This window comes from Bos grunniens, chromosome X (assembly GCF_055505025.1).
Source record: "Bos grunniens cultivar Pamir isolate PY7600 chromosome X, Bosgru_T2T1.0, whole genome shotgun sequence".
NCBI classification, from domain to species: Eukaryota; Metazoa; Chordata; class Mammalia; order Artiodactyla; family Bovidae; genus Bos; species Bos grunniens.
Genome location: NC_141194.1, coordinates 129,062,468 through 129,086,668, shown reverse-complemented (window position 1 = coordinate 129,086,668; position 24,201 = coordinate 129,062,468). Strand labels below are relative to the sequence as shown.

The window sequence follows — 24,201 nt, the reverse complement described above, 5'->3', positions numbered from 1 at the left end:
GATGGGCCAGGACAATGAACAAGAAAGGCCTGAATGGCTTGGGAATTCTCTCAGTCAATCAGAGTAACTGCTAGATCAAATAAGCCCTTTTCTTTGCCAGGACAGACAGACGCATGGAAAAAAAGGGTGAGCAGAGATGATCAACAAGGTTCTCAACTCCCAGGCTCAAAGCACAATGAACCAACAAAAACAGATAAAAGCAGTTTGGCTCAAGCTCTTCTGTGTATTTACTCGCCTCCAAACAGATCAGCTGCTTCTTGAAGCCACAGCTAATAGCACAGGCCCAAAGAGAGAGTGCTCAGGGCACGCTGAAAGCTGCACAGGCATTTTCAATGAGAGAGCCAACACCACAGTCACAATTGGTCACACCTGAGATAACAACTCAAAAGGCAGAAAACCTTTGTCAATACAGGAACGTGTGTGTTTTGTCTGAGCTCTTGATTTGATTACAGTAAACTGGTAGTGGCTCGTTCTAGTCACGTTTCACAGGGAGATTATCAAAGAATTAGAAAAAATACCCAGCTTTTTAGTCTCTTTTGCACGGAGGGAAAAAACAAAAGAAAGAAAATAGAATTGTAAAACATAGAGTAGCAGTGCTTTCCAAGCACAGTATGATCTGAAAGGAAACCTTTTTCTATACTTTTTGTGGCTACATCTTGCCTGCTGTGCTTTTCTAGAAGTTTTAAGAAGCAACAAATTTTAAAAAGACATCTTAATGAATGAAACCTGAGGTAAGGCTTAAAAACAACACTATGTTTTGTGTATGTTACACATTTCTATGACACGTGTATCTTAAGGATGTCTAAGACTTAAACTAAAGACCCAGGAAGTCTTTAGTAAGTTGGTATGGCCTTGCAAAGGACAGTAAGAGAACTATACAGTTGAAAAATACTTATGGTCAGGGGTCAAGAAAATTCCAGAAACTTCAGCTTAGCTAATGGCCATGAAGTTTAGTTGGCTATACATTTGTTTTTCATGGGCATGTGAATTCGAATGCCTTCAACTCGCTGAATCTCCACACTGCTTTGCCTATTGGCCTAATGAAGTAATGGCCAGGATGAACCATGAAAATTTTTAGTCAGTGATTAAAACACAAATTTGGCTCAATCTGAAGAGTGGCCACCCCTCACTTAAGCTCTCCAGCCCTCTTGTTTTCTATCATTTCACAAAAGCAGGACATGAAGCACTCTTCAGATAGATGGGACAGACAATTATTTCTTTTATGTGCGTTTTAAGCTAATTCAGAACATTTCTACCATTATTCGAGTTAACAAGCTTCAGGCCCATGAGAGGGTTTTCAAAGACCTGGTGAAAGTAGCAGAGGGTTAAGAAATGATAGGAGGAAAATAGAGGGGACCATGCAGACGCCTAATTAACATCTTGTAAGACCTTTCACTGAAGCAGCTGGTCTGGTCACATGTTTAGAAGATTCACAGAATTTGTAGAATTGAAAGGGTCTTTAGAGAGCATCCAACTCAACCCCTTCATTTTATGGATGGGAAAACTGAGACCAGTTAATTGCCCCAGGTCACAGTGGGTTCACAGCAGAAGCAGGCTGATAACGCCGTAGGCTCCACCTCCTGCCCAAAGTTGCTACATTTGCTCCCACAATGGCAAATGAAAGCAGTTTCCCCAATGGACTACCATCGGACAACACTGCAATTTCCTTAAAAAGTCTTTTTGAACCTGCAAACCAACGTGCAAATAATTTGATTTGGAGAGTCTGTAAGCAAGAATCTATCTTTGTGGTTGTTACCATCATTTTTACTATGTCATTTGGAAATGCACTTAACACGGCAGCTCTAATCTTCTTAATCTATTTGGGTTGTTTGATTTAGCTCTGATTCTTTTAAAAACAACTAGCCTCACAAAATGTGACATTTGGGGGCGGGTCTTTATGTTGTGGTCCCCAAACACGGATTATGCCCTACTTCTATTATTTCAAGTCCTTTTGCCAAGCAATTCTTTCAAAGCCCCCTGAACGGAGTATCTGATTAGCATATTTATGAGACAACTGATTCAGCTATGTTAATTAGCAGTTCTATACTTCAAAAAAAGAAAGAAAGAAAGAAAAATTCCCAGAACTGACCAAGAGGGGGAGCAGCTAACTCTGTCTGGCTCCATGTCTCTAGCCCAGGATAGTAGATTTTTGGTATTGAACATTCTAAGTCAAAGAGTAGATTAAAGCATAGGAGAATACAAAGGTGAGTCCTAAATTCAGAGGTATGGCTTTAATATATGGGATATCTGAGAATGAGAGGTGTGGTTGGGGGGACTGATGCCTAAGGAAGGTCTTCAGTCAGGTACTTCAGTCAGGTCTCAAAACACACACGTGTTTCACAACTTAAAAACTGGTTTATACACTGTACAGGTGCAAAGAACAGAAAATTAAACGTGTAGAACAATGGACCTTAGAGATAAGGGGACTGATTCCAAAACGCCAGAGCTGGCGCTCAGACTCTGCCCAGAGCTCACTGAGGCAGTGTGATATGGGATGCTTTCTGGTTAAAAAGGGGGAATTTCTGAAAAGCCTCAAAAAACCTTGTTTTTATTTGAAATTTTATTTTTAAAAAAAGTACTTGTTCCTGCCTTAGAAAAACATGGTATCTCATAAACATGACTGAGGTTTTGATGATAGAGGAAGTTGCCTGAGCTCAGGATAGCCACTTTGAATTTATACTATAAGCTTGGAGATGGCCAAAGATGCTTCTTTGAAGTAGTCTGACCTCCTCTGTTCCCATGTGTCCCTCACTGTTTTCTCAGTACTTATCGCTAGCCTTCTTTGTGCCACCTTGCTGACCCATTTTCTCTCTCCAGTTGCCATCTTGTTACTCTGCTCAACTTCCTGCCTTCCATTCACATCAATAACCCTTGGTTCGGCTTTTACAAAGGTGGTGACCAAATCACCCCACCCTTGAATTTCTGAGAGTCACAACAGCCCCTGTACAACTTCACTCAACATCATCTTTAGGCCTTGTGGAGTACTGGCAGGTCATAATTGCCAACCTTAAAAATCAATCAATAAATGCAGCACCCACCAGAGGATGATGGTTTCTTGGCTACCATTCAATTTTTACCATATAGAAGCAGTTAATTGTCTCAGAAAACCTAACTTGGGGGTGGGGGGAAGCAAAGTATCCAAGCTCTGTTCTGATTTGCAGGTCAAACACATTTTAGCTACTACACCTTCAAAATAATTTAAATCTATGCTGCCTACCTTTATTGTCTATGCCATACTCTAATGTGAAGTCAGAAAAAACAAGCTGGAGTTTCATAATAATTTTTCATGGCCAGTTTTGAAACTGATAAAGCAACAGTGCTAAACACATATATTGAAGGTGAAGCCTGGTAGGGATGGGCAAGAGAAACTGTTTTTCTCTACCTTTTTAAAAAACATATGTTAACACTTACTGATAAAGTTTCTTTGTATGGCTTTTTAAAAACTACACACTGGAGTCATACGAATTATGCTATAAAACCATGGGGAATGTGAAGGGGAGAGAATAGGAAAACCAGCAGGCCCATCGGCAAGAGAAATCACTATGTCTGTGCTCCACAGCAGGAGGACACATGTCTAATAAGAAATGGGGTGATCTGGAGGTGGTGACCTTGGAAGTTAACAGCCTCATCTCCACTCCAGCAGGCTACAAACAGGCTGCTGCTGCTGCTAAGTCCCTTCAGTCGTGTCCGACTCTGTGCGACCCCATAGACGGCAGCCCACCAGGCTCCCCCGTCCCTGGGATTCTCCAGGCAAGAACACTGGAGTGGGTTGCCATTTCCTTCTCCAATGCATGAAAGTGAAAAGTGAATGTGAAGTCACTCAGTCGTGTCCGACTCTTAGCGACCCCATGGACTGCAGCCTACCAGGCTCCTCCATCCCTGGGATTTTCCAGGCAAGAGTACTGGAGTGGGGTGCCATTGCCTTTTCTAGCCACTGCTAAAGAGCTGGAATTTTCCCTTTTAAGTCCCATTAGTAAACCCCCAAGTAGTAATTTTTAATTATCAGCATCTCATGTTTTGAAAGATGACCATCTGACTATCTTCCTAAGTTTTTCTCAGTTGTTGTCTTGAATGGGAAATGCCATAGTCAAGGGAATACCATTCTTTTCAATGATCATACTGATAAATTTAGTGACCAGGAGACACAGGTGGTCTAATGATGTCTTTTGCCAATAACACTCATCTTCACGTGGTGTCAACAGGATACAGAAATATATAAATTATTTCCATCTATTTAGAGAAAGGAGATACAGACTAAGCATAATTCCTCATAGAAAGTGTTGGGGAAAGTGGGCACAAAAATTGGTACATAGAAAAATTTAGTTCACCTACATTACAGTTTAATTATCCATTTGTCATGTAGCCTGGGAACCTACTAACACTTATTAAATCAGTTATCAGTTTCAAATAACGAATCTCAAAGCCAGCATTTGAAATACAACCTGTTCTAACTGGGGGCTGCCTTATCAGCTAGATCAAATCTAATTTAGTCCCACTTCTCACCATGGTAATGAGCCCTTTGCAGAAATGCTCAAAGACATTTCACATCTTGAAAATTTGCCTTGTACTTCTTCACCACACAGAATGTCAGGAAAAGCATGCTTCAAAGGTACTATGTAATTAGAATGGCCTTTACAACAGGCACAAAGGAAATCATTTCTATTAAAATTAAATCTACTTCACAACAATCTTCAGATTGAGTGAACAGCACCAGAGAAAGGAAGCCTGAGGTGTTTGGGACCACATAACTCTAGTTTTGAAAGTCTGTTATCTATTACATTGCTTCAGATATGTTGAAGTCTCATCTAACTCAGATTGGCTATTTCTTCACTCTGAAAAGATGAAGTGTGCATCTGAGAATCCGTATTTGGCACAGGGGACATTATGAAATGGGTTCATTTGTGACTTTAACATGGATAGACCATTGCTTCTTGGCCTTTTGGCTAAGATCAAGTGTCACATAGATAGACCAAGTGTGAAACTGAAAGTGTTAGTCACTCAGTCGTGTCCAGCTCTTTGCGACCCCATGGACTACAGCCTACCGGGCTCCTCTGTCTATGGGGATTCTCCAGGCAGAACACTGGAGTGGGCTGCCATGTCCTACTCCAGGGGATTTCCCAACCCAGGGATCAAACCCAGGTCTCCTGCACTGCAGGCAGATTCTTTACCATCTGAGCTACTGAAGCTCCAGGTAAAATGAGGCTCTGGATGGAGCCCAGTATACTGAAGACTAGAGCCCAGGAGCTATCTCTTGGGTCGCCGCTGGATGGACACTCGAGAGCTGAGCTTTATTCCTGTGTTCTACAGGGTTTCTAGGAATTCTGGTTGGCTTTGGGGGAGCCATTTTGAAATTAAATTTGAAGTCCAGCATCTGCAGAATATCTATGGCTATTTTGGCTAAGTTTTCAAATGCCTGTTTTTTATTAGAAAGCTTTTTTTTAAGTGACTTGCGTCAACAACACTATTGTGTGTTCACCCAAGAAAATAAACGAAAGCATTTAAACTACTTCAATCTCTTCCTTGGCTTCTTGTGACCATATTTCCATAATGGCTACCATTCCACACAGATCCTAGTGTATCTGGAAGGATTCTAGCACTAAAGCTGTAAGGCTCACTTGCCCCTGGGATCCAGGAAGGAGAGCATCTTGAGAGAAAACGAGCACTGAGAGAAGGGCGCTCAGGGAGAAGCAACTGTACAAATTTCACTGGCAGCTCATGGATGTGACTTGACTAAAAGGTATAAAATGAATTCAAGGGAGTTCCCTGGCCATCCAGTGGTTAGGACTCAGCACTTTGCTGCCGTGGTCCAGGTTCAATGCCTGGTCAGGGAAATAAGATCCTACAAGCAACACGGCGAAAAATAAATAACTAAGCAAATGACTACACTTACTGAGACCAAAGTTCTAATACATACCATCAAACTTCTTGTAGCGGGAGGCAAAGACAGCTTGTAAATGATTGCACTGTTCACTGACCACACTTTTGAAATCCTCCTTACTTTGGAGGCTGTACTTCTCCTCCATCTCTTGAGAGCAGCAGGTATAACCCTGGAGACAGATTTTCAAATGATCACCTAGAAGACAAAATGAACGACAATCAATCTCCACCATAAGTCATCAAGTTCAAGAGGGAAGAGGTTGATTTAGGTGCCCATGCTTGGCTTTATCTCTGTCTGTGATATTTGTGCAAAAGCCCAGATGTCAAGATTTTCTTGTCCAGCATTTTCTGTACAGGTGTTAAGACACTAGAAGATTGACTTTATGACTGTGTGTGGTATAGTCACTCATTCATCCAAATAGACTAATGGCTCTCAAGAAACATAATCTTCAGGTAGCTCAGAGTCAAGGAAAATGTCCAAGACACATTCACTCCATAGCAGCTCAATGCACAAACCATCTGCCTCCCCTACACCAAAAGTATTCTGTTTGTGGTTTTGACATCAGAGTCTAGAAAGCTTCTTTTTTATAAACCCCAAACTTCACTCCCGCCTTGTTCCTCCTCTGTCACAGACCAAAATTTACCCTTCGAACAGACCATGCCTTTCTCTTATAATGACCAAGAGATACAGCACCACTCAAAAAAAATCCTACCAGGTACCATCACATTAGTTCTGCCAATATTAATTGTTTAGTATAGGTACCCTTGTATAATTTTCTACTGATGTTTACAAGGATCTACCTTCACTGTTCCTCCTGTTGTTGCAGCTCATGTTCCATGATAGACAAAAGGGTTCTGAAAAGATCTAAGGTCTCAGGAACTCAGGAAGGCATATGCTGAAGACATATGAACCTTTCAATGGTTAAGTGTGACTAATAAATCAAGGGATGAGGAATGAAGAGTAAAATCTGTGTAACAACACTAATCGTGGACATGAACTGGGCCAGGAGCCGACCACTGCTGCTTCTTGGCTGTGGGTGCTTAGAAGAAATAAGTCTTCACCTCGGACAGATGGCAAAGTAGCCTTTTGGCAGGGGCAGACTTCAGATAACATGATGTTGGCAATTTATTTGACTAACACTAGTGTTGTCAACTGCACAGATGCAAATAATTACATAATCAGATATATTCCTGATCATTCTTCCTTCCTGGCAATTAAAAAGTAGGGGGAGTGTTACTGCCAGACAAAAATGGGTTTGCAGCAGTAAAGGGCTATTTAAAGAAAAGGAGAAGGGAAACAATCTTCAAATAACTTCCTCATCCACAAACTAAAAAATGCTTCTTTTGCCACTTTGAAATCTTTGGGGGTGGGGATGGGGTGGGGTGGGGGCTAAGGAAGGATGTGAAAGAGTTTAGAGCTGTGAGGTTGCCGAACATCTTAGATCTCATTCGTGGAAGAAGCCCAGTTTTCTGGAAACACCTTGTTACAACCAAAAACAAAACTGCCTCCTCACTGGCTTATCAAGTTCACAGCAGGTCTTTTGGTACTGAGACATCTAATTAGCAAAGAGATACCCAGTTGTCTCCTGGTTTCAGGGTGGAGGATTCCTCCCTCAACACAATCTTCACGCAAAAAATAATGCGAAGGTCCCCAACTACTACAGCAAGTACAAGTTACAGTACTTGCTGTAACTGTGTTTAAAAAGAAATCCATATCACACTCATACCCCACATAGAAAATGAACTGAAATACAATGAGAACTTAGGATGTACAAAACTACATAAATGAATTATAATAAGAGAGTAGCTACTTTTTAAGATTTTCACAGGCTAAAAATCATCACAGAGCCACTTCTGCTCATTTGAGCCCTGACTACACCACGTAATCTGTCTGCATTTCTAAAAAGTGTTACTTGAAAATGTAATGTGACATTCTTGCCAGAAGCCCTGTCCAAGACATACTTGTGAATTAAATCCCAAACCATACTTGGGCTACTACGGATTTGGTGCCATAACCAGTTTTGGCTGATGAGAAGTTCAAAGGGAGGACAAGGGACAAGTCTTGGTGCATCTGAAGAAGAAATTACGGCCCTGCACACTGGTAAGAACTCAAGCAACTCGTTTGATTTTTAAAACATAAATAGTTCTACTTTAACACCAAAAAATGATTTCTATGATTCAAAGCCAGGCCATACGTATCGATGGAAAGACATTCCACTTTGTTGGAGATTGCTTCTAAAACGCTGGGTCTGAATGAGAAATGCCTTTTGTTTCTGGAGATTTCCTCTAAACTTGGTGATCCTATGTACTTCTCATTTAAGAACGATGTCACAATTTGGTCTTTAGGCTGAAAGAGCAGAGTACAGGCACAAAGGATCCAATGTGGGACAGGTAGACAACAGCCACTGCTGGGGGTGAGGGCATGCGAGGAGCTTCTGACACATGCCCTTTCTGAAGAATTCTAGCTTCAAAGCCTGAAGCATTAGAACCCAACAGTTCAAGTAAACATGGTTATGCTCTACAACCGTCATTTGCCTCCTCTACATCCCTAACTCAACCTCCTGCTTCTGGGACCCTGGCTGCGTTCTTCATAGCCTTCTTCGGGTCCCTTACCTTTTCACCCCTTTTCACTCTTCTCATCCTATTCTCTCTTAACCCACTCCGCCTCTTTTAACAGCACATAATGAGAAACTAAAGGACTTTTTGTATTTGTTATACTTGTTGAGAGTTCCCTGTTCTTAAGTTCAAAAGCAGGTGTATTGAAGGCTTTACGGATTTCTAAGGAAGCACCTAAATTAAGTTGCTTTTTGTACATGGCCCTTGATTAGGTTTTTTTCTTTGTGGGTCAGTGGCCCTCAAAAGAAAAAAGGTCCCTTAGCCTTGTCCTCAGAGGCTTGGATGAGAGTCAATGAAGCGTGCTTTTAAAGCCTAACTCTGCAGCATTAAAAACAAAAAAATCACTCGAAAGAGCCAAACTTTTTTCAATCACACCAGCTCGATGTAATTTCTCCTTAGTCCTAATATCAATGCCTTCGTTTTTCAAAGCTGAACAAAGACAATCACAATAAATTACTACTCAGTCCTGCCGAGTGTGGATTGGCTCTTTTTTTTTTTTTTCCTGTAGCACTTCAAATCAATGGTTAAAGAAGTAGGCATTGAATATGAGGAATCCAGTCCATCCTTTAACACGGCTCTGCAGTGGGCAATCTGCAGAACTGGGCTTTCTCATTTTATTTCATTTACTCCTCCCACCAAAGCTGGCTCTGATGTACAGACAAGGTGCAGCTAACGTCCATTTACTTCTAATTACTCATAACCCAAATGTTATGTTAAAGTGTTAAAAATGATGGTTAGTTTCATTAGCCAGCTCCCAGCCTATTTACTACAAACCTAACTACTGCTAATTATAATTTCATTTTGAACTCCAACTAGAAGGCAAGAAAAGGTCTCTCAGATTCTCACACATTTGAAGGGAGATGGTTATACAGGAATACTTGTAATTACTACTAGGGTGTCAGCTTTCTATACCTGTAGGAGACAGAATAAGTCTATTCAGGATTCCTCTGTCAGAGTCCTAAATGGAGGAAACAGCAGCCAGTGTATGGGACACAATGCAGAAAACTCAGGCTTGCCTGTGCCGGCACAATTTGAAGTCAGACATTCTCTGATGCCCAACTGATTTTACTCAAAATGCAAACCAAATGCCTTTGGTAAATAACAAATATACAAACTGCACCCTAAGGGTGAGCACTGCAGTGAGGAGCATTTGAGAAGAACTGACTGGAAAGTCCTTAGAAAAACTGCCAAGGTAAGAGGTTCTGATTTTGCAAAAGCCTTTCAAGCAGAAAGGACTTTGGAGAAAACTCAGCTTTGTTTCTGGGTTTTTGCTTTATTAATTTTATTGAAGTATGGTTAGTTTACAATGTTCTTTTTAATTTCTGCTATTGAGCAAAGTGACTCAGTTACACACACACACACACTCAAACATACATGTATATTCTTTTCCATTATAATTTATCACAGGACACCGAGTATAGTTCCCCGTGCAACATAGGGAACAACCTTGTTATTTATCCATTTTACATGTAATAGTTCACATCTGCTAATCCCAAATTCCCAGTCCTTCCTTCCCCCTTGAATACAACAAGTTTGTTGTCCATCTGGGTCTCTTTTTGTTTCACAGATACGTTCATGTGTACTGTATTAAGACTCCACATATAAGTGACATCATATGGTATTTAACTCTCTCTTTCTGGCTTAGTGTATTAATCTCTAGGTCCATTTGTGGCTAATGGCATTGCTTCATTCTTTTTAATGGCTGAGTAATATTTCATTATATATAAATACCACAACTTCTTAAACCAACAGTCTATTGATGCTCACTTTGCTTCCATGTCTTGGCTATTGTAAATAATGGTGCAATAAACATTGGGGTGCATGTATCATTTTAGGAGTTTTTAATCTTTTCTGAATATATGCCCAGGAGTAGGTGTGCTGGGTTATATGGTAGTTTTTTTAGTTTTTTGAGGAACCCTCATACTATTCTCCATAGTAGCTGTAACAATTTACATTCCCACCAATAGTGTAGGAGGGTTCCCTTTTCTCCACACCCTCTCCAGCATTTATTGTTTGTAGATTTTTTGATGATGGCCATTCTGACTGGTGTGGGGTGAGACCTCATTGTAATTTTGATTTGCATTTACCCAATAATTAGCAATGTGGACTACCTTTTCATGTACATACTGGCCATCTGTATGTCTTCTTTGAAGAAATGTCTATTTAGGTATTGTGTCCATTTTTAAAAAACTTTGGTTGTTTGGGGGTTTTGTTATTGAATTGTGGGAGCTATTTGTATATTTTGAAAATTAGGCCCTTGTAGGTTGCATCATTTGCAAATATTACATCCCAGTCTGTAGGTTGTCTTTTTGTTTTGTTTATGGTTTCTTTTGCTGTGCAAAAGCTTGTAAATTTGATTAGATCCCGTGTGTTTATTTTTTCTTTATTTCTATTGCCTTGGTCGAGTGATCTAACAATGGCACAATTTATGACAGTCTTTTGCCTATACTTTCTTACAGGCGTTTTATGGTATCTTGTCATTTTTGTGTATATTGTAAGAGTGTATTCTAGCTTCACTGATTTACAAGGTACTGCCCAACTTCCCCAGCACCACCGAAGAGAATCTTTTCCCCACTGTGTATTCTTGCCTCCCTTGTTGAAGATTAATTGTCTCTAAGTGTGTGGGTTTATTTCCGGGCTCTCTATTCTGTTCCACTGATCTAGATGTCTGCTTTTGTGCCAATACCACACTGTTTTGATAGGTGTAGCTTTGCAGAATTGTCTGAAGTCTGAAAGGGTTATGCCTCCTGCTTTGTGCATTTTCCTCAGAATTCCACTGGCAATTCTGGATCTTTTGTGCTTCCATATAAATTTTAAGATTATTTGTTCTAGTTCTGTGAAAAATTTCATGGGTAATTTGATAGTGATTGCATTAAATCTATAGATCGCTTTTTGGCCAGTTTAACAACATTAATTTTTTAAATCCGAGAGCATGGAATATCTTTCCAATTCTTTGAATCATCTTCAGTTTCCTTTACTAATGTTTTATATTTCTCAGTGTATAATTCTTTCCACCTCCTTGGTGAGGCTTATGAAAACTTAGCTCTTGAAAAGCAGTTTTAAAGAAGTGAATTTTAAAAACTTCCAAATACTTGATACTATCTGAGTCTTTCATTCTTCAGGTCTAATGGTAGTCTGGGGATAAGAAGACTGATATAGGGAGTTGGAAATATGGGTTTGAATCTCAGACCTACATGATTCACTGTAAGCTCTAGGAAAAATCACTTACCCCCTGGAGGCTGAGCCCTTTGTAAAGAAGGAAGCATTATGAATACAGTGCAATAATACAAAGACTTACATGCAAATGTTAAAAGCAGCATTATTCATAATTGCCAAATGTCCAACAACGGATGGATAAACACAATGGGATGTATCTGAACAATGAAATATTATTCAGCCACAAGAAGGAAAGAAGTTCTGAAATGTGTTTCAATATGGTGAACTCTTGAAAATACTATATTAAGTGAATGAGCCACTTGCAAAAGTCCATATATTGTATGATGCCATTTACATGAAATGTCCAGCCTAGGTCAATCTATAGAGACAGAAAGTGGTTGCATGGAGCTGAGGTGGGATGGTGGCGGTCAGGGGTGAGAAGTAAGGAAGGGGTTAAAGCTTAAAGGTATGATTTCTCTCTGGGATAATGAAAATGTTCTAATTGATGTTGGTGATAAACACAATTCTGTGAGTATATTAAAAGCCATTGTATACTTTAAACGGGTGAATTGTTTGGGTAATAAATCATATCTCAATGAAACCATTAATGTAAAAAATGTGCTGCTTGTTAATAATGCATCAATATTGGTTTATCAATTATGTCAAGGTACCACAGAAACATACGGTGTTAATAATGGGAGAAACTGGATGTGGGGTACAGGAAAACTCTGGGCTCTATCTTCCCAAATTCTGTAAATCTAACACTTCTAGGATAAAGTTTTTTTTTTTTTTTAAAAAAAAAGCAAGCTTCAGTTTTCAAAGTAAAAAGGACAAATATGTGGGGGAGTTGCCTTTCATCAGTATTACATCAAACACTTGATTTAATCCTAATATTGGGGAATCACATCAAGCTATTATTTGCTGGGGTAATTTTCCTAATCCCTCAATTGCTACTTTACTCTTTTCCTAATTTTTATTTGTTCTGAAGTAAACAATTCCTAGCCATTGGTCTCAAGGGTTACCAAAATAGTTTCTGTTCACTTTCTTGATCTAAATTCATGGAGCCACAAAGTGAGCTAAAACACAGGTTGCTGTATAACTCCAGCCCCTCCAGGCTACCTAAGAACCCCAGGAGGAATATACAATGCTCTGCTTCATGGGAACAAAGAAACAAAATCTCTAAAGGTTTTAATAATCCCAGGGGGGTGGGGGAATGTATATATTAATCCATCCTTCCTCCCTTGCAAAGCAGCAGTGAAATGACTGCAAGTAAAGTGCTGTGCACATCCAAAGCCTGAAGTCACTTGGCCTAAACCTTAATAATAAAGCACATAAATTATAGTCATTATGGAGATGTATGATTTGAGATCACCTACCAATCAGTAGAAGAAATGCAGCTAGTGAGCATTTTGCAAAACCTTGCCAAAATATAGCTCTGGAGGGCTTAGCTGCCAATTATTTTTAGGTCCACTAATCCTGCAAGGTACTCTAGAAGGCCAATCAGAAACACATACATTTCAAACGTCAGTTTTATTATATTTTTCTAAGAATACTTCATGTAAGTGTAGTTGGAAGACTTAGGGTTGCTACTTTCAAACTCCACACTTCATTTCAGGGAGCTTGCAACAGCTTTAAAACCCACTCCAGATTGAAATCAAGCAGGGCTTTTTATTGCTTTATACTGATAAGCAAATTATGAACCTAAGGTTTTATCCGACAATCTTAAAACCCCATTTTAACTGTACCAAAGGTTTACTAAAGTAAGGCACATCAACCAAACTGAGTGAATGGCCTGAAATGCATACTTTGACCTTATGTTACCATTACTTTAGAGCAGCCAGAGTGACTGCATCTATTTTGCACATTTCCAACCACTTCATCCAGATCTAGGACTCAACAGGAATAATAATACTGGCAATTAACCCAAATCTCTTCAACAATTCTGAGGATCCAGTAAATACCACATAAACAGTCGTCTAATAAAAGGCTCACTGAAATGTATTGGGGATCTTGGATCAGGGGAGGGGGAGCAGGAGGCAGGAAAAGAAGGTCTCTCACTCGTTTTGCAAGTAACAAAGAACTTTCATGTCAATAAGTCAGGTGCACATACCGAGGGTAGCATCATTTCAGAGTTTCTTGCAAATACTAATCTATGATTTCCATTGGGCTCATCATTTAACAGAATGCCTGAGACCAAATATGTCTATTTCATATTCAACTACAAATAAAAAGTAGCCTAGAGAGGAAACACTACTGGCTAGAACATTTTTTTCTTTGGTGCCCAATGGTACTTCTTTCTGGAACCTATGTACCCACGCCATGTGTCCGAATTCCTGGTAGACCAAGGCCTCAGGAGGGCCATTTCTAAGACAGTTCAAAGGTCTCACACATCTCTAAGACCAGGCTCAGAGGAGTCTCAGGATGGGATTCTCAGGATGGGGCCATGCTGGCCACCAGCATTTTGTCCTTTCTCTGCACCCCTAGTGTAAGTCTTAAGATGGTCTCTGTGAGCAGTCTCCTGCAGGCAAGCACATCAGACCTCAGAGAAAGGCAAGGAAGAAGGCATCCTCAGAAAAAACACTGGCTATGTTCCTTTCCCCCTCCTCCCAGGGACTGATTGAACGCCACACTTCTAATAGGGAGCTATTTTCCTTATTATTTCCCACTCATCTCTAAAGAAACCCCCAAGAGCCTCATTCTAAAATAATCTGCCACAGCCATTGAGGTTTCACAGCAAGATGAGAAAGGGTCAACATGTGGGTACCAACTTTATTCCATGTGTAGGAGAAAAATGCAGTTGGTGGGCATCCCTTATATGGTGGGATCTAAAAAGAAATGATACAAATGAACTTACTTACAAAACAGAAAGACTCAGACTTAGAGACTGAACTTATGGTTGCTGGCGGGAAAGATGGGGGGAATGGATAGTTAGGCAGTTTGGGATGGACAGGTACACACTGCTATATGTAAAATGGATAACCAACAATTACCTACTGTATAGCACTCAATGTTATGTGGCAGCCTGGATAGGAAGGGGGTTTGGAGGAGAATGGATACATGTATATATATGGCTGAGTCCCTTCACTGTTCACCTGAAACTATCACAACATTGTTTGTTGATCAGCTGTGTGTGTGTGCGCATGCACACGCTAAGTCACTTCAGTCGTATACAACTCTGTGTGACACTATGGACTGTGTAGCCCGCCAGGCTCCTCTGTCCGTGGGATTCTCCAGGCAAGAATACTGGAGTGGGTTGCCATGCTCTCCTCCAGGGATCTTCTGGACCCAGGATTGAACCCATGTCTCTTTTGTCTCCTGCACTGGCAGGTGGATTCTTTACCACTAGAGCCACCTGGGAAACCCTGATCAGCTATACCCCAATACAAATTAAAAGTTTATTTTTAAAATGTAGTTGGTGGGGAGGCTTATCAATACCAGACACTTGATCTAATACAAATATTAATACCTTTTGTTTTATAGACATGTCACAGGTTGTGTGGGTCATGAATATTTTTAACATTATTTTCTCTCTTTTTTTCCATGCTTCTTTTCAGCTTTGGTAACTAGAAAAATAAAAACCCTCCTAAGCTTCTCTTTACTCACCCCCTTTCAAGACATACCTAAAATTCCTCTCTCCAGAATAGTGTGAGAATAGGTTTTCAGTGAATCTACTTTCTAGTGAAAATATACCTAAAGAACATGGTCATTCATTAGAAATTCTCCCAAAGATATTTCTCCAAATGGCTATTTAGAATGCTTTTACTTTGAATGATAACAAAGTTCACTGACTCACATAAAGAAAAATGATTCTCTAACAACAGATTTCAAGCCACATGAACCAGTCTTTAAAATTCTAGCCAGGAGACTCTCCCCAGTGAAGGGGGGCCAGGTTCAATCCCTGGCCAGGAAAATTGATCCCACATGCCAGAACTAAGACCTGATGCAGGCAAATAAATAAATAAATAAATTGAAAATTCTAGCCAGATATCAATGAAATTCATTAGTTTGCACTTCATTACAACCCTTAAAATCCACTTCCACAAAATTCTTGTTAAGGGTCACAGTAAGTTACAGGTTACCCTAATACAGAATTGATGCTTTCAGACTGTGATACTGGAGAAGACTCTTGAGAGTCTCTTGGACAGCAAGGAGATCAAACCCATCAATGCTAAAGGAAATCAACCCTGAATATTCATTGGAAAGACTGATGCTGAAGCTCCAGAGCCAACTCATTGGAAAAGACCCTGATGCTGGAAAAGATTGAGGACAGGAGGAGAAGGGGCTGACAGAGGATGAGACGGTTGGATAGCATCACCGACTCAATGGACACGAGTTTGAGCAAGCTCCAGGAGATGGTGATGGACAGGGAAGCCTGGCAAGCTGCAGTCCATGGGGTCGCAAAGAGTCAGACATGCCTGAGCGACTGAACAACACTACAGATGCCCAGGTCCATGGACCACAGTTCAATAGGGGTTCATTTTTATAACATGAGAGAAAAACTCAGCCTCAGCACATCTTAGCACAGACAGATGGAAGAAAGGCAGAGCCCTCGTTTTGAGGGTTTTCCCCAACCCTCAAAAAAGCTCTCTTCACCATTATCTAGTATCCTAACACCTGGGCCTGCCACCCCTGGGACAGACCCCTAGAATTCATTACCATTTTGTTGCCAAAAGTAAAGTACACTTCCTTTCCTAGGCCATTTACTAGAGTTTTACGCAAAATTTTCTCCATCCTAATTTTGGAGAGAATGCCACTTTAATGTAGCTATACAGAGACTTGACTTATTATCCCTCACCCTCTGCATCCTGCCTCTAAGCCAAACGTAGTAGTTGGTGAAACAGTCTCACAATTGTATGGTGATGCCAGTTACTTTACGTTGCCTTGGCTTGCCGTGCAACCCCAGGAGAAGCTTTTTGAAAGCCTAGATAGATCAAGTTCACTGGTTTCCCTTCATCCACATATGCTTTAGTCTCTGGTAAAACACAAGGTCATTAGTCAAGCAGAGACTCCACTTATAGAAATGATCTTGGCCTTCCTAGAAGACTAAATTTGCTTAACTTTCCATGGTCCCATTCTTTACTATATCTTCTACCTGCTTGTCTTTATAAGTGAGGCATCCCAGGTCTAACTGGGATTTAATGGCCATCTCCCTATTTATTCTAATGACTGTCTCCTCGATACCATCCAATTCCCCAATCTCACTTTTCAGAATCTCTCCTTTAGGCTCAGACTTGTTGATCAATTATATTTTGTTTGTTCATTAGAATTAGAAAATTCAGTGTGTTTACTACTTCAACCAGTCCACCTCAAGAGATGAAACCCTGTCCTAAAATTTTTCCCAAGTCTATATCGAAGTATTAATTCACTTCTCTAAAACTAACTTTTGGCCAAATTTGGCAACACAAAAAATTTGGGGTGCTTAATCTAGTATTTTTACCCAGTGTGTCTTACATGCTAGATGCCACTCAGTGCAGAGAAGGCAAAATGCTTGGGCTCCACCCTCTTGAAAATGACAAGATAATCTGACGTGGACTTTATTGCTGTTCTATAGGCTTTTTCTCTCTCCCTCTTACTGTATATTCTGAATTACTCCACTCCTCCATCCCCTCCCCAAAAGATCTCTGTGGTCTTCTGATCTTATCTCGAAACAACTCAAGTTCAAAAGACAGGAGAAGAGGTGATTCTATCCCAGGTAAATCCACCACAACTCATGCATCTTACACTGAGGCTTCAAGAGATGTGCCTTATAGTAGGTCCTTTGGACAAGCTGGGAGAAAGTTACATACTCATATATAATACATTGCCAGATATGCTGTGGCCATTTTTTTTGAGTCCTCAACAGTAACAGAAGGTATTAGTTTAGATTCAAAGCAAAATCTTGCAATGAGCAAATTCCTTAAGGATATAGTTCTGCTGCCTTTCTTGGTCAATAAAGCAAAATCCACAAAGGAAAAGCTTCACACAAATGCTTTAGCTATTCGGCTTGCCAAATCAGGTCACTAACCACTCAAATTAATTTTAAAACCCCATCTTTCAGACAATGTTCATGCTTTGATTTTTGAAAAGTCTGTGAATCTAAACCTGATCCTTGATGATGAACTTCCCTAAACTTAATATCCAACAGTCAGTAAATCACTGGTATGACACCCCATTCAAGTTTTGCTGCTGTGGTCTCAGGAGAGGAGCTTCTATGCCCTCAAGTGACTGATGCACCAAACAGCAAAGGAACTGAGATAGTACACAGTTTCTTTCTACTATGCTAGGAAAAATCCCTGTTTGTTCCGGGCTCTGAAACTCCAATAAAAAGGTACTTAAAATGTAAGGAATCAATTAGGAAATTTTTCGGCTGGGCTGCCATGCCAGTCACCTACCATTTTCCTCTGGTTTAAGTATCACAGAGAAGGGAAAAATAAGGGCAGATCTTGGGCACTAAATTAACGGATTAACGTGATTACTTATTTATGACACAAACAAAAATTTACTTCCTTACAGAAGAAGATGGAAAAGTGATTGCCCTTGCCAGCAAGTGACAAGGAAAAGAGAAAAACCAGTCGTTTGCTCTGTGTTCAAGTCCCCACAGGCCTATTCAATTCCTGACCATCCTCAGATATAGGCCTGCCAGATCCAAGGCCACAGAGATAGATATGAATGTTCCAGAAAGCAACTAGTATATTGGAGGTGGCCTGGCCCTGTTTCCTGTAGAACTGTCAGAAAACTAGGTATAAAGGGGTTTCCTGTTCCCATTTTTTGCTTTGGGTGGGGATAAAAGGAGAGAGGCCGTTCTGGTTTGAGCCTCAAAGAAGATAGGAAGGTTCTTGCCCTAGAGCTGCCATTGGAGCCACTGTCACAGGACCTAAGAGAGCCACCAGAGCATCAGAACCTGAATCTGGCCAGGACACAGTCTGGAGGCCTGATGTTCACAAATTCAAATCATCAAACAGCTTTCCACGGCTTGGAGCAATGGGAGCGTAAGCATCTGTTTCATTATTTCAATATCCAACTTGCTTTCCATAAATCTTTGGGGCCATGGGCCAACTACTCACTCATAAAGCAAATGATCTGGTCAAATACCTGTCCTAAAGAAGTTCCAATTACTCCTCCAGTCTGAGAAGGTGACCTATCAGCTTAGGGGGATGGGGGAGGTGCTGGTGGCAGGGGGAGGGAGAGAGAGACAGTAAGAACTAAAGAGAAATGGGTCCAGGGAAAGACAAAGAAAAGGAAACTGCTAGAGGACCCAGGGCTGAGGACTGGGAGGGCCACCTAAAGCTGATGCTAGTGGCAATCTGGCACCAGGGCCTCAAGTTCACGGCAACTCCCATCAAGCAGAGGGACATGTTTTTCTCTTTAGTTTCCATTACACAGAGCCTGCAGATGGCATACTGCATTACTACTGCAATTACTGACTATAATTATTGTGAAAAGTCTTTGAAGTGATAGCAAAATTATTAAAATGGCTCCTCTTAGAAAAGAAGGGCAATAAATACAGTCTCCTTTGGAAAATTCAAGGACCCAGTTTCATACTGGGACTTTCTGCCAGAAAAGAGTACGTCACTTTAATATACTTGCTTTTGGCTCCTCTCCTTGAAGATGTTTTATCCTATGTGAAGAACGAACAACTGTATGTGGTTCAGGACATATTTTAAGAATATACTTAAAGGTACTTCAAAGGAAAATAAAACTAAAGTAACCTTCTCCTTGCAGACACACATATATTTGTGCAAGTTCATAGTTTTTCCGGATCCCATAGGAACCCGAGAGGCAATTTTTAAAACTGTCTTTGAGGATGAAAACAAATGCCAAATGACATTAAATGTCCACCTCTTTTAAAGATAACACTGCACTTATCTGTTTGAATTAGAAAACATTTTAGTGTACTTAAATGAGTATTGGTAACTAGAAATAATGAACAGAAAATAGCTTTCTTTGTCCCTTCTCATTGAACCATAAATTGTGCACTTGAAAGATTTTATTTTTACTTTTCACTTGAAAAATAAAATCTATTTAACCTTACGTTCTGAGTCAAGGTAGCGTGATCCCAAACTACAGCTAATGTTACAGAAGCACATGTATTGTTGTTCTTCATTCGCTAAGTCATGTCCGACTCTTTGCAACCCCAAGGACTGCAGCACGCCAGGCTTCCCTGTCCTTCACCATCTCCCAGAGCTTGCCCAAACCCATGTCCATTGAGTTGGTGATGCCATCCAACCATCTCATCCTCTGTTGCCCCCTTCTCTCCTGCCCTCAATCTTTCCCAGCATCAGGGTGTTTTCCAATGGGTCAGCTCTTCACATCAGGTGGCCGAAGTATTGGAGCTTCAGTTTCTGCATTGCCACAGTTCAAGATTTTCAATCATATTCTGGAATCGATTTCAACGTAGTGAGGAAAGCCCATTTCAATAGCTGAAGCCCACTCAATGTCCAGCAACGATTTATAGAATATTTACATTGTGTTAGGTATTATAAATAATCTACAGATGAGTTAAAGCATATGGAACGATGTGCTAGAATGTGTTGTGGATTTTGGTTTCCTGGGGGATCTTGTAACCATAAACCCCCCACCCCAAGGAATGGCTGTATATTTCTCAGAAGGGGGATCCTTTCTATGCCTTGGGGTTCAACTATATTTAATTAAAGGAAGAGTATTTTCCTGTTGTGATTATTACTGCTGCTACTACTACTACAGGTACTATTATTAGGCTTAGGAACCATTATTTCTAAAAATTACAGGAAAAAAACAGCAATTTAGCTTTATTTAGCCAAAACACAGACTGTCCCTTGGTAAAAATTCAGGCTACAGCAATATCACTTTGGGATTACAGGTTAGAGAACCTTTTCTTTAGTTTTAAAATGACTCTGTTATACTTTTGGGAGATTAAAAATAATAAGAAGAAGAAAGGTTGATTCACATGAAGCTGTGGTTATTTCAAGTCAAAAGGGTGAAATACCAGCAAGAGCCTAGCTAATATTTTGAGGAATCAACTCTGCATCAATATCTAAGTATTCTTACATGTAAAGTATGAAGCATTTGCATTCTAAGACTCCTGCACTCACAAATACAAAAGGTTGAAATAAGACACTCCTATTTACTTACTTAAATAAGCATCTTACTTTAAAAAAAGCATACACATGTCTTGACTACGTACCATGTTAACTGCACTATGCTGACAAATGATCAATTCTTTCTTACTAGCCAATCATTTTGTTGAAAGAACACTCTGCTCTATAAGATAAAGGTGGATGATTCAGAAATTTAGAATATCTAAGAATAAATGTGTGTCAAATAAAAACCAGAAAAAAAAACCACTCACCCTGAGATGAAGGGAATTCGTTCCCTATCACATCAAAGGAAGGGAGAACAAAGATTGAAATGACAGCTCCCTGCACAATTGTGGTGCATTTAAGTGCTGATTTTTTGATGTTGCTGATGAGAGTATATTGACCTCAGAGCGTCTGTCAGTTTATCACCTGATCACCTCCTTCTACTTGCTTTATTTCTTTGCTATTTCTGTCAAACAGGTCTTCTTCTACCAGGTTTTAGACTGGGACCATAGATTTCCCTCCATTACGCCTCACAATTGTGCCTAAGATTTATGGACATGAGTGAGAAAAGGAAAATTAATCACCATAATACTTACTTGCCAGGATGTGTAGGCAAAGTTTGGAGAGACAAAAAATGCTTCCTGAACAAGTGTTTTTATGGAGTTGGGGGGGGGGTGGTGTGCAGGGAGGGAGGGGAGAACAAGGGCCTGAGATGCCCTGGCCTTGATCCTGAGTGGTATACAGAACTCAGGCACTGAGGAACAGGATAGAGAGTATGTAATGGGGAGCATGGCCCTGTGCAATTCAGCAACTCCCTGGGGGAGGAAAAGAAAAGTGCAAAACACAATGCATGGATTTCCACCCCCCGCCCCCCATTTTAGAGTAAGAAGCTATGACAAACCAGGCATCATTGAGGGAGGGAAAAAAGGGTTCAAAAAGTAAACAGCATGCAAGATATCTGGAGACTAGTTTGAAAATCGGGGGTGAGGGGAAGAGTCCTTTACCTGTTACTTCAGAGATAAGTGCTCCCAAGCACTTATATTTTGAAAGAGAGCTGGGGACAGAGAGAGAAGAGAGAAACTTCAGCACAGCTAAAAGGCCAGAGTGAAAAACAAGTGAAGGTATCTTTGATGAAATAAAAAGCTAATCCCAGACTGGGTATAAAGAAAAGCCCAAAAGGCATGCAGGTTAAGACACAAAATCAAAATTAGGCAGGAGCAACTTGCAAGAGATTGCCAAGTCAACACAGTAAGAGGCTCTTTCTCTCTATCAAAGGGAGGAAGCCATTTAGAGCATCCAAGGACTCACTTAATCACAGTCACAGAGCTAAAAAGGAGACGGGTCGAGAGACTGAATGAATTCTTTGTCTTGGAGGTTCGCATTACCAAACCAGAACACTGAACTCGGCAGGTCAGAGGTACTAGATCAAATAGTGGTAAACACGATGCTATGCATCTAATCACAAACCAGGAGTAGATAAATCACTGGGACCAGATGGTATCCACCAGTCAGTTTTGAAGTAACTCAAGGGTGAAACTGTTTTGACCAACATGTGTAGGCCATCTTTACAAACAGCCGCTGCCCGAGAAACTGGTGCTTGTCAATGCAATTCCTGTTCATAAGAAGGGTTCCGAAGGGGACCCTGGGAAGTAAAAACCAGTAGGGCTCATCTCCAAATCAAGTAGGCTGGCCAATTTTATGATAAAGGTGAAATCACTGCATATTTACAAAAATAAACCCTATGGAAGAGACAGAACACCAAATATTTTGGCAAAGGAGAAAACTCCTGTTCATCTAATAAACCAGAGCTTGCCGGGTTGGTGAGGCAAGGAGAATACGCATTTGAATAAATGGGACCCTGAATATACAATTTACGGAGGGTGCTAACAGAAAGCAATATCGTATACCCGTGCTCCCATATACTGCCACTGAACCTTAAAAGATACAAAAGAGATAAGCAGAATTACAAAGTTTTAAAAGAGGCTTTAAGACTATTCTTTTTATTGACTCCTCATATATTAAACTCATTCAATAAACAAGCCCAGAAGCATAGCAACCTCTCACTTACACATTGCTTCAACTTCTGAGACAATCCAATGAGCAAGAGAAGCCTGACCTTAACAACAACAACGGGGGGTGGAGGTGGGGTACAGGGACAAAGTCTGTGCAATTTACTGTAGAATATTGGAGCCACCCTCTGGGACATAGCCTTTATTTTGCACACAAATATTCCAGTTGCCTATTTAACCCACTCTGCTGCTGCTGTCTGATTTCTAGACATTCAGTTCTGCCTTGGGTGAAAAAGGACAAAGAGCGAACCCAAATCAATGACAGCTCAAGTGATGGCTGAAAAGGGAGGCAGAAGCAACAGAGGCAGAACAGTATGGGGCCATTTAGCTTAGGGGCAAAGAGTTTCCCGTCCTTCAAAAAGCCCTAAGGACAGGACCACGTTAGAGAATCATTTATTAAATGATTTTCATGATGGCCCTGGGTCTTCTTTAACTAGTTCATTATGATTTTTTATCATTCTATTTAATTAGGCAAGAGAATAAATATTTCCAAGATATTTTCACAGAGATGTTTAGAACATTTTATAAGTTTGTTTGATCTGTAAAAGAATAATTATCTAGAAAAATCTGTTACCCCAAATGTTTCCTTTTCAGAGGAAGCAACACAACCAACACATAACATCTTAATGTCACAAGGGTAAGGTCAACAGTTGTCTGAGGCTACAACTCAAGAGCTTCACAAAAAGTTCTAGATGTGTTCAGAGAGAGATCAATGGGGCAATTCATTAGGGAAAACTGGCTTCTTTCGTATACATTTAAATCCTTAGATGATTTTTTTGCTTCAACAAAACATTCCTCTTCCTCTCACCTGAGTGTGGTGTCCATACCAGAGATACAACTGACCAGAGTGCTGTTTTTTCCTTTCAAAAGCACATCAAACGGCTGATTCATATTACCAAAAATATTAATCCCAGAAGATTTAAGAGAGAAGAGTTAAGTAAACATGAAAATAAGGTTTATTTCTCAAAGTGGGCTTACTTCTTCAAACACCTACTTTCTCATTTGGGGAGAGACACTCTGCTATCTGCACTTCAGATTGTTCTTTATTTCTCTCAAGGCAACCCGATCTTAGTGAAGGAAATCGATCTGAAACATCCAAGAAGGAAGCAAAAATAAGATCCTGAAGTGGAGTAATCTCTCAAACCACATGCCTTTAGAAGAAGAACACATCAGGAAAAACACCACTGCTGTCTGAAGTTCTCCGGGGAAATGAAATGGAAGAAAACCTGGGTAATATCTAAGACCAAAATAACCAAAGTTTCTGGAAAACAAAATTGCATAAGTTTTCTCATTTATTCATTTTACAGTGCCCATGCAAAAGTCGCTCATCTCTCCCCAAAGAGAACAAGCAACAAGGCAAGACTCAGCAAGGACAAGACCCCTAAACAAATTAAATACAATTTGAAAGTCACTCAGTTGACCCCATGGACTATACAGTCCATGGA

At 40.3% G+C, this 24,201-nt stretch overlaps 1 protein-coding gene across 6 annotated transcripts in view; it reads right to left on the bottom strand.

Annotated features, from left to right (window-relative positions):
* GPC4 (glypican 4) overlaps positions 1–24,201 on the bottom strand; it is a 111,383-nt gene that overhangs the window by 30,683 nt on the left and 56,499 nt on the right. For all 6 annotated transcript variants that reach the window (XM_086389268.1, XM_086389265.1, XM_086389267.1 and 3 more), the window contains exon 2: positions 5,915–6,073. In XM_086389268.1, the coding sequence (XP_086245394.1) occupies positions 5,915–6,023 (109 nt within the window). In that variant the 5' untranslated portion in view covers positions 6,024–6,073. The remainder of the gene's footprint in view (positions 1–5,914; positions 6,074–24,201) is intronic.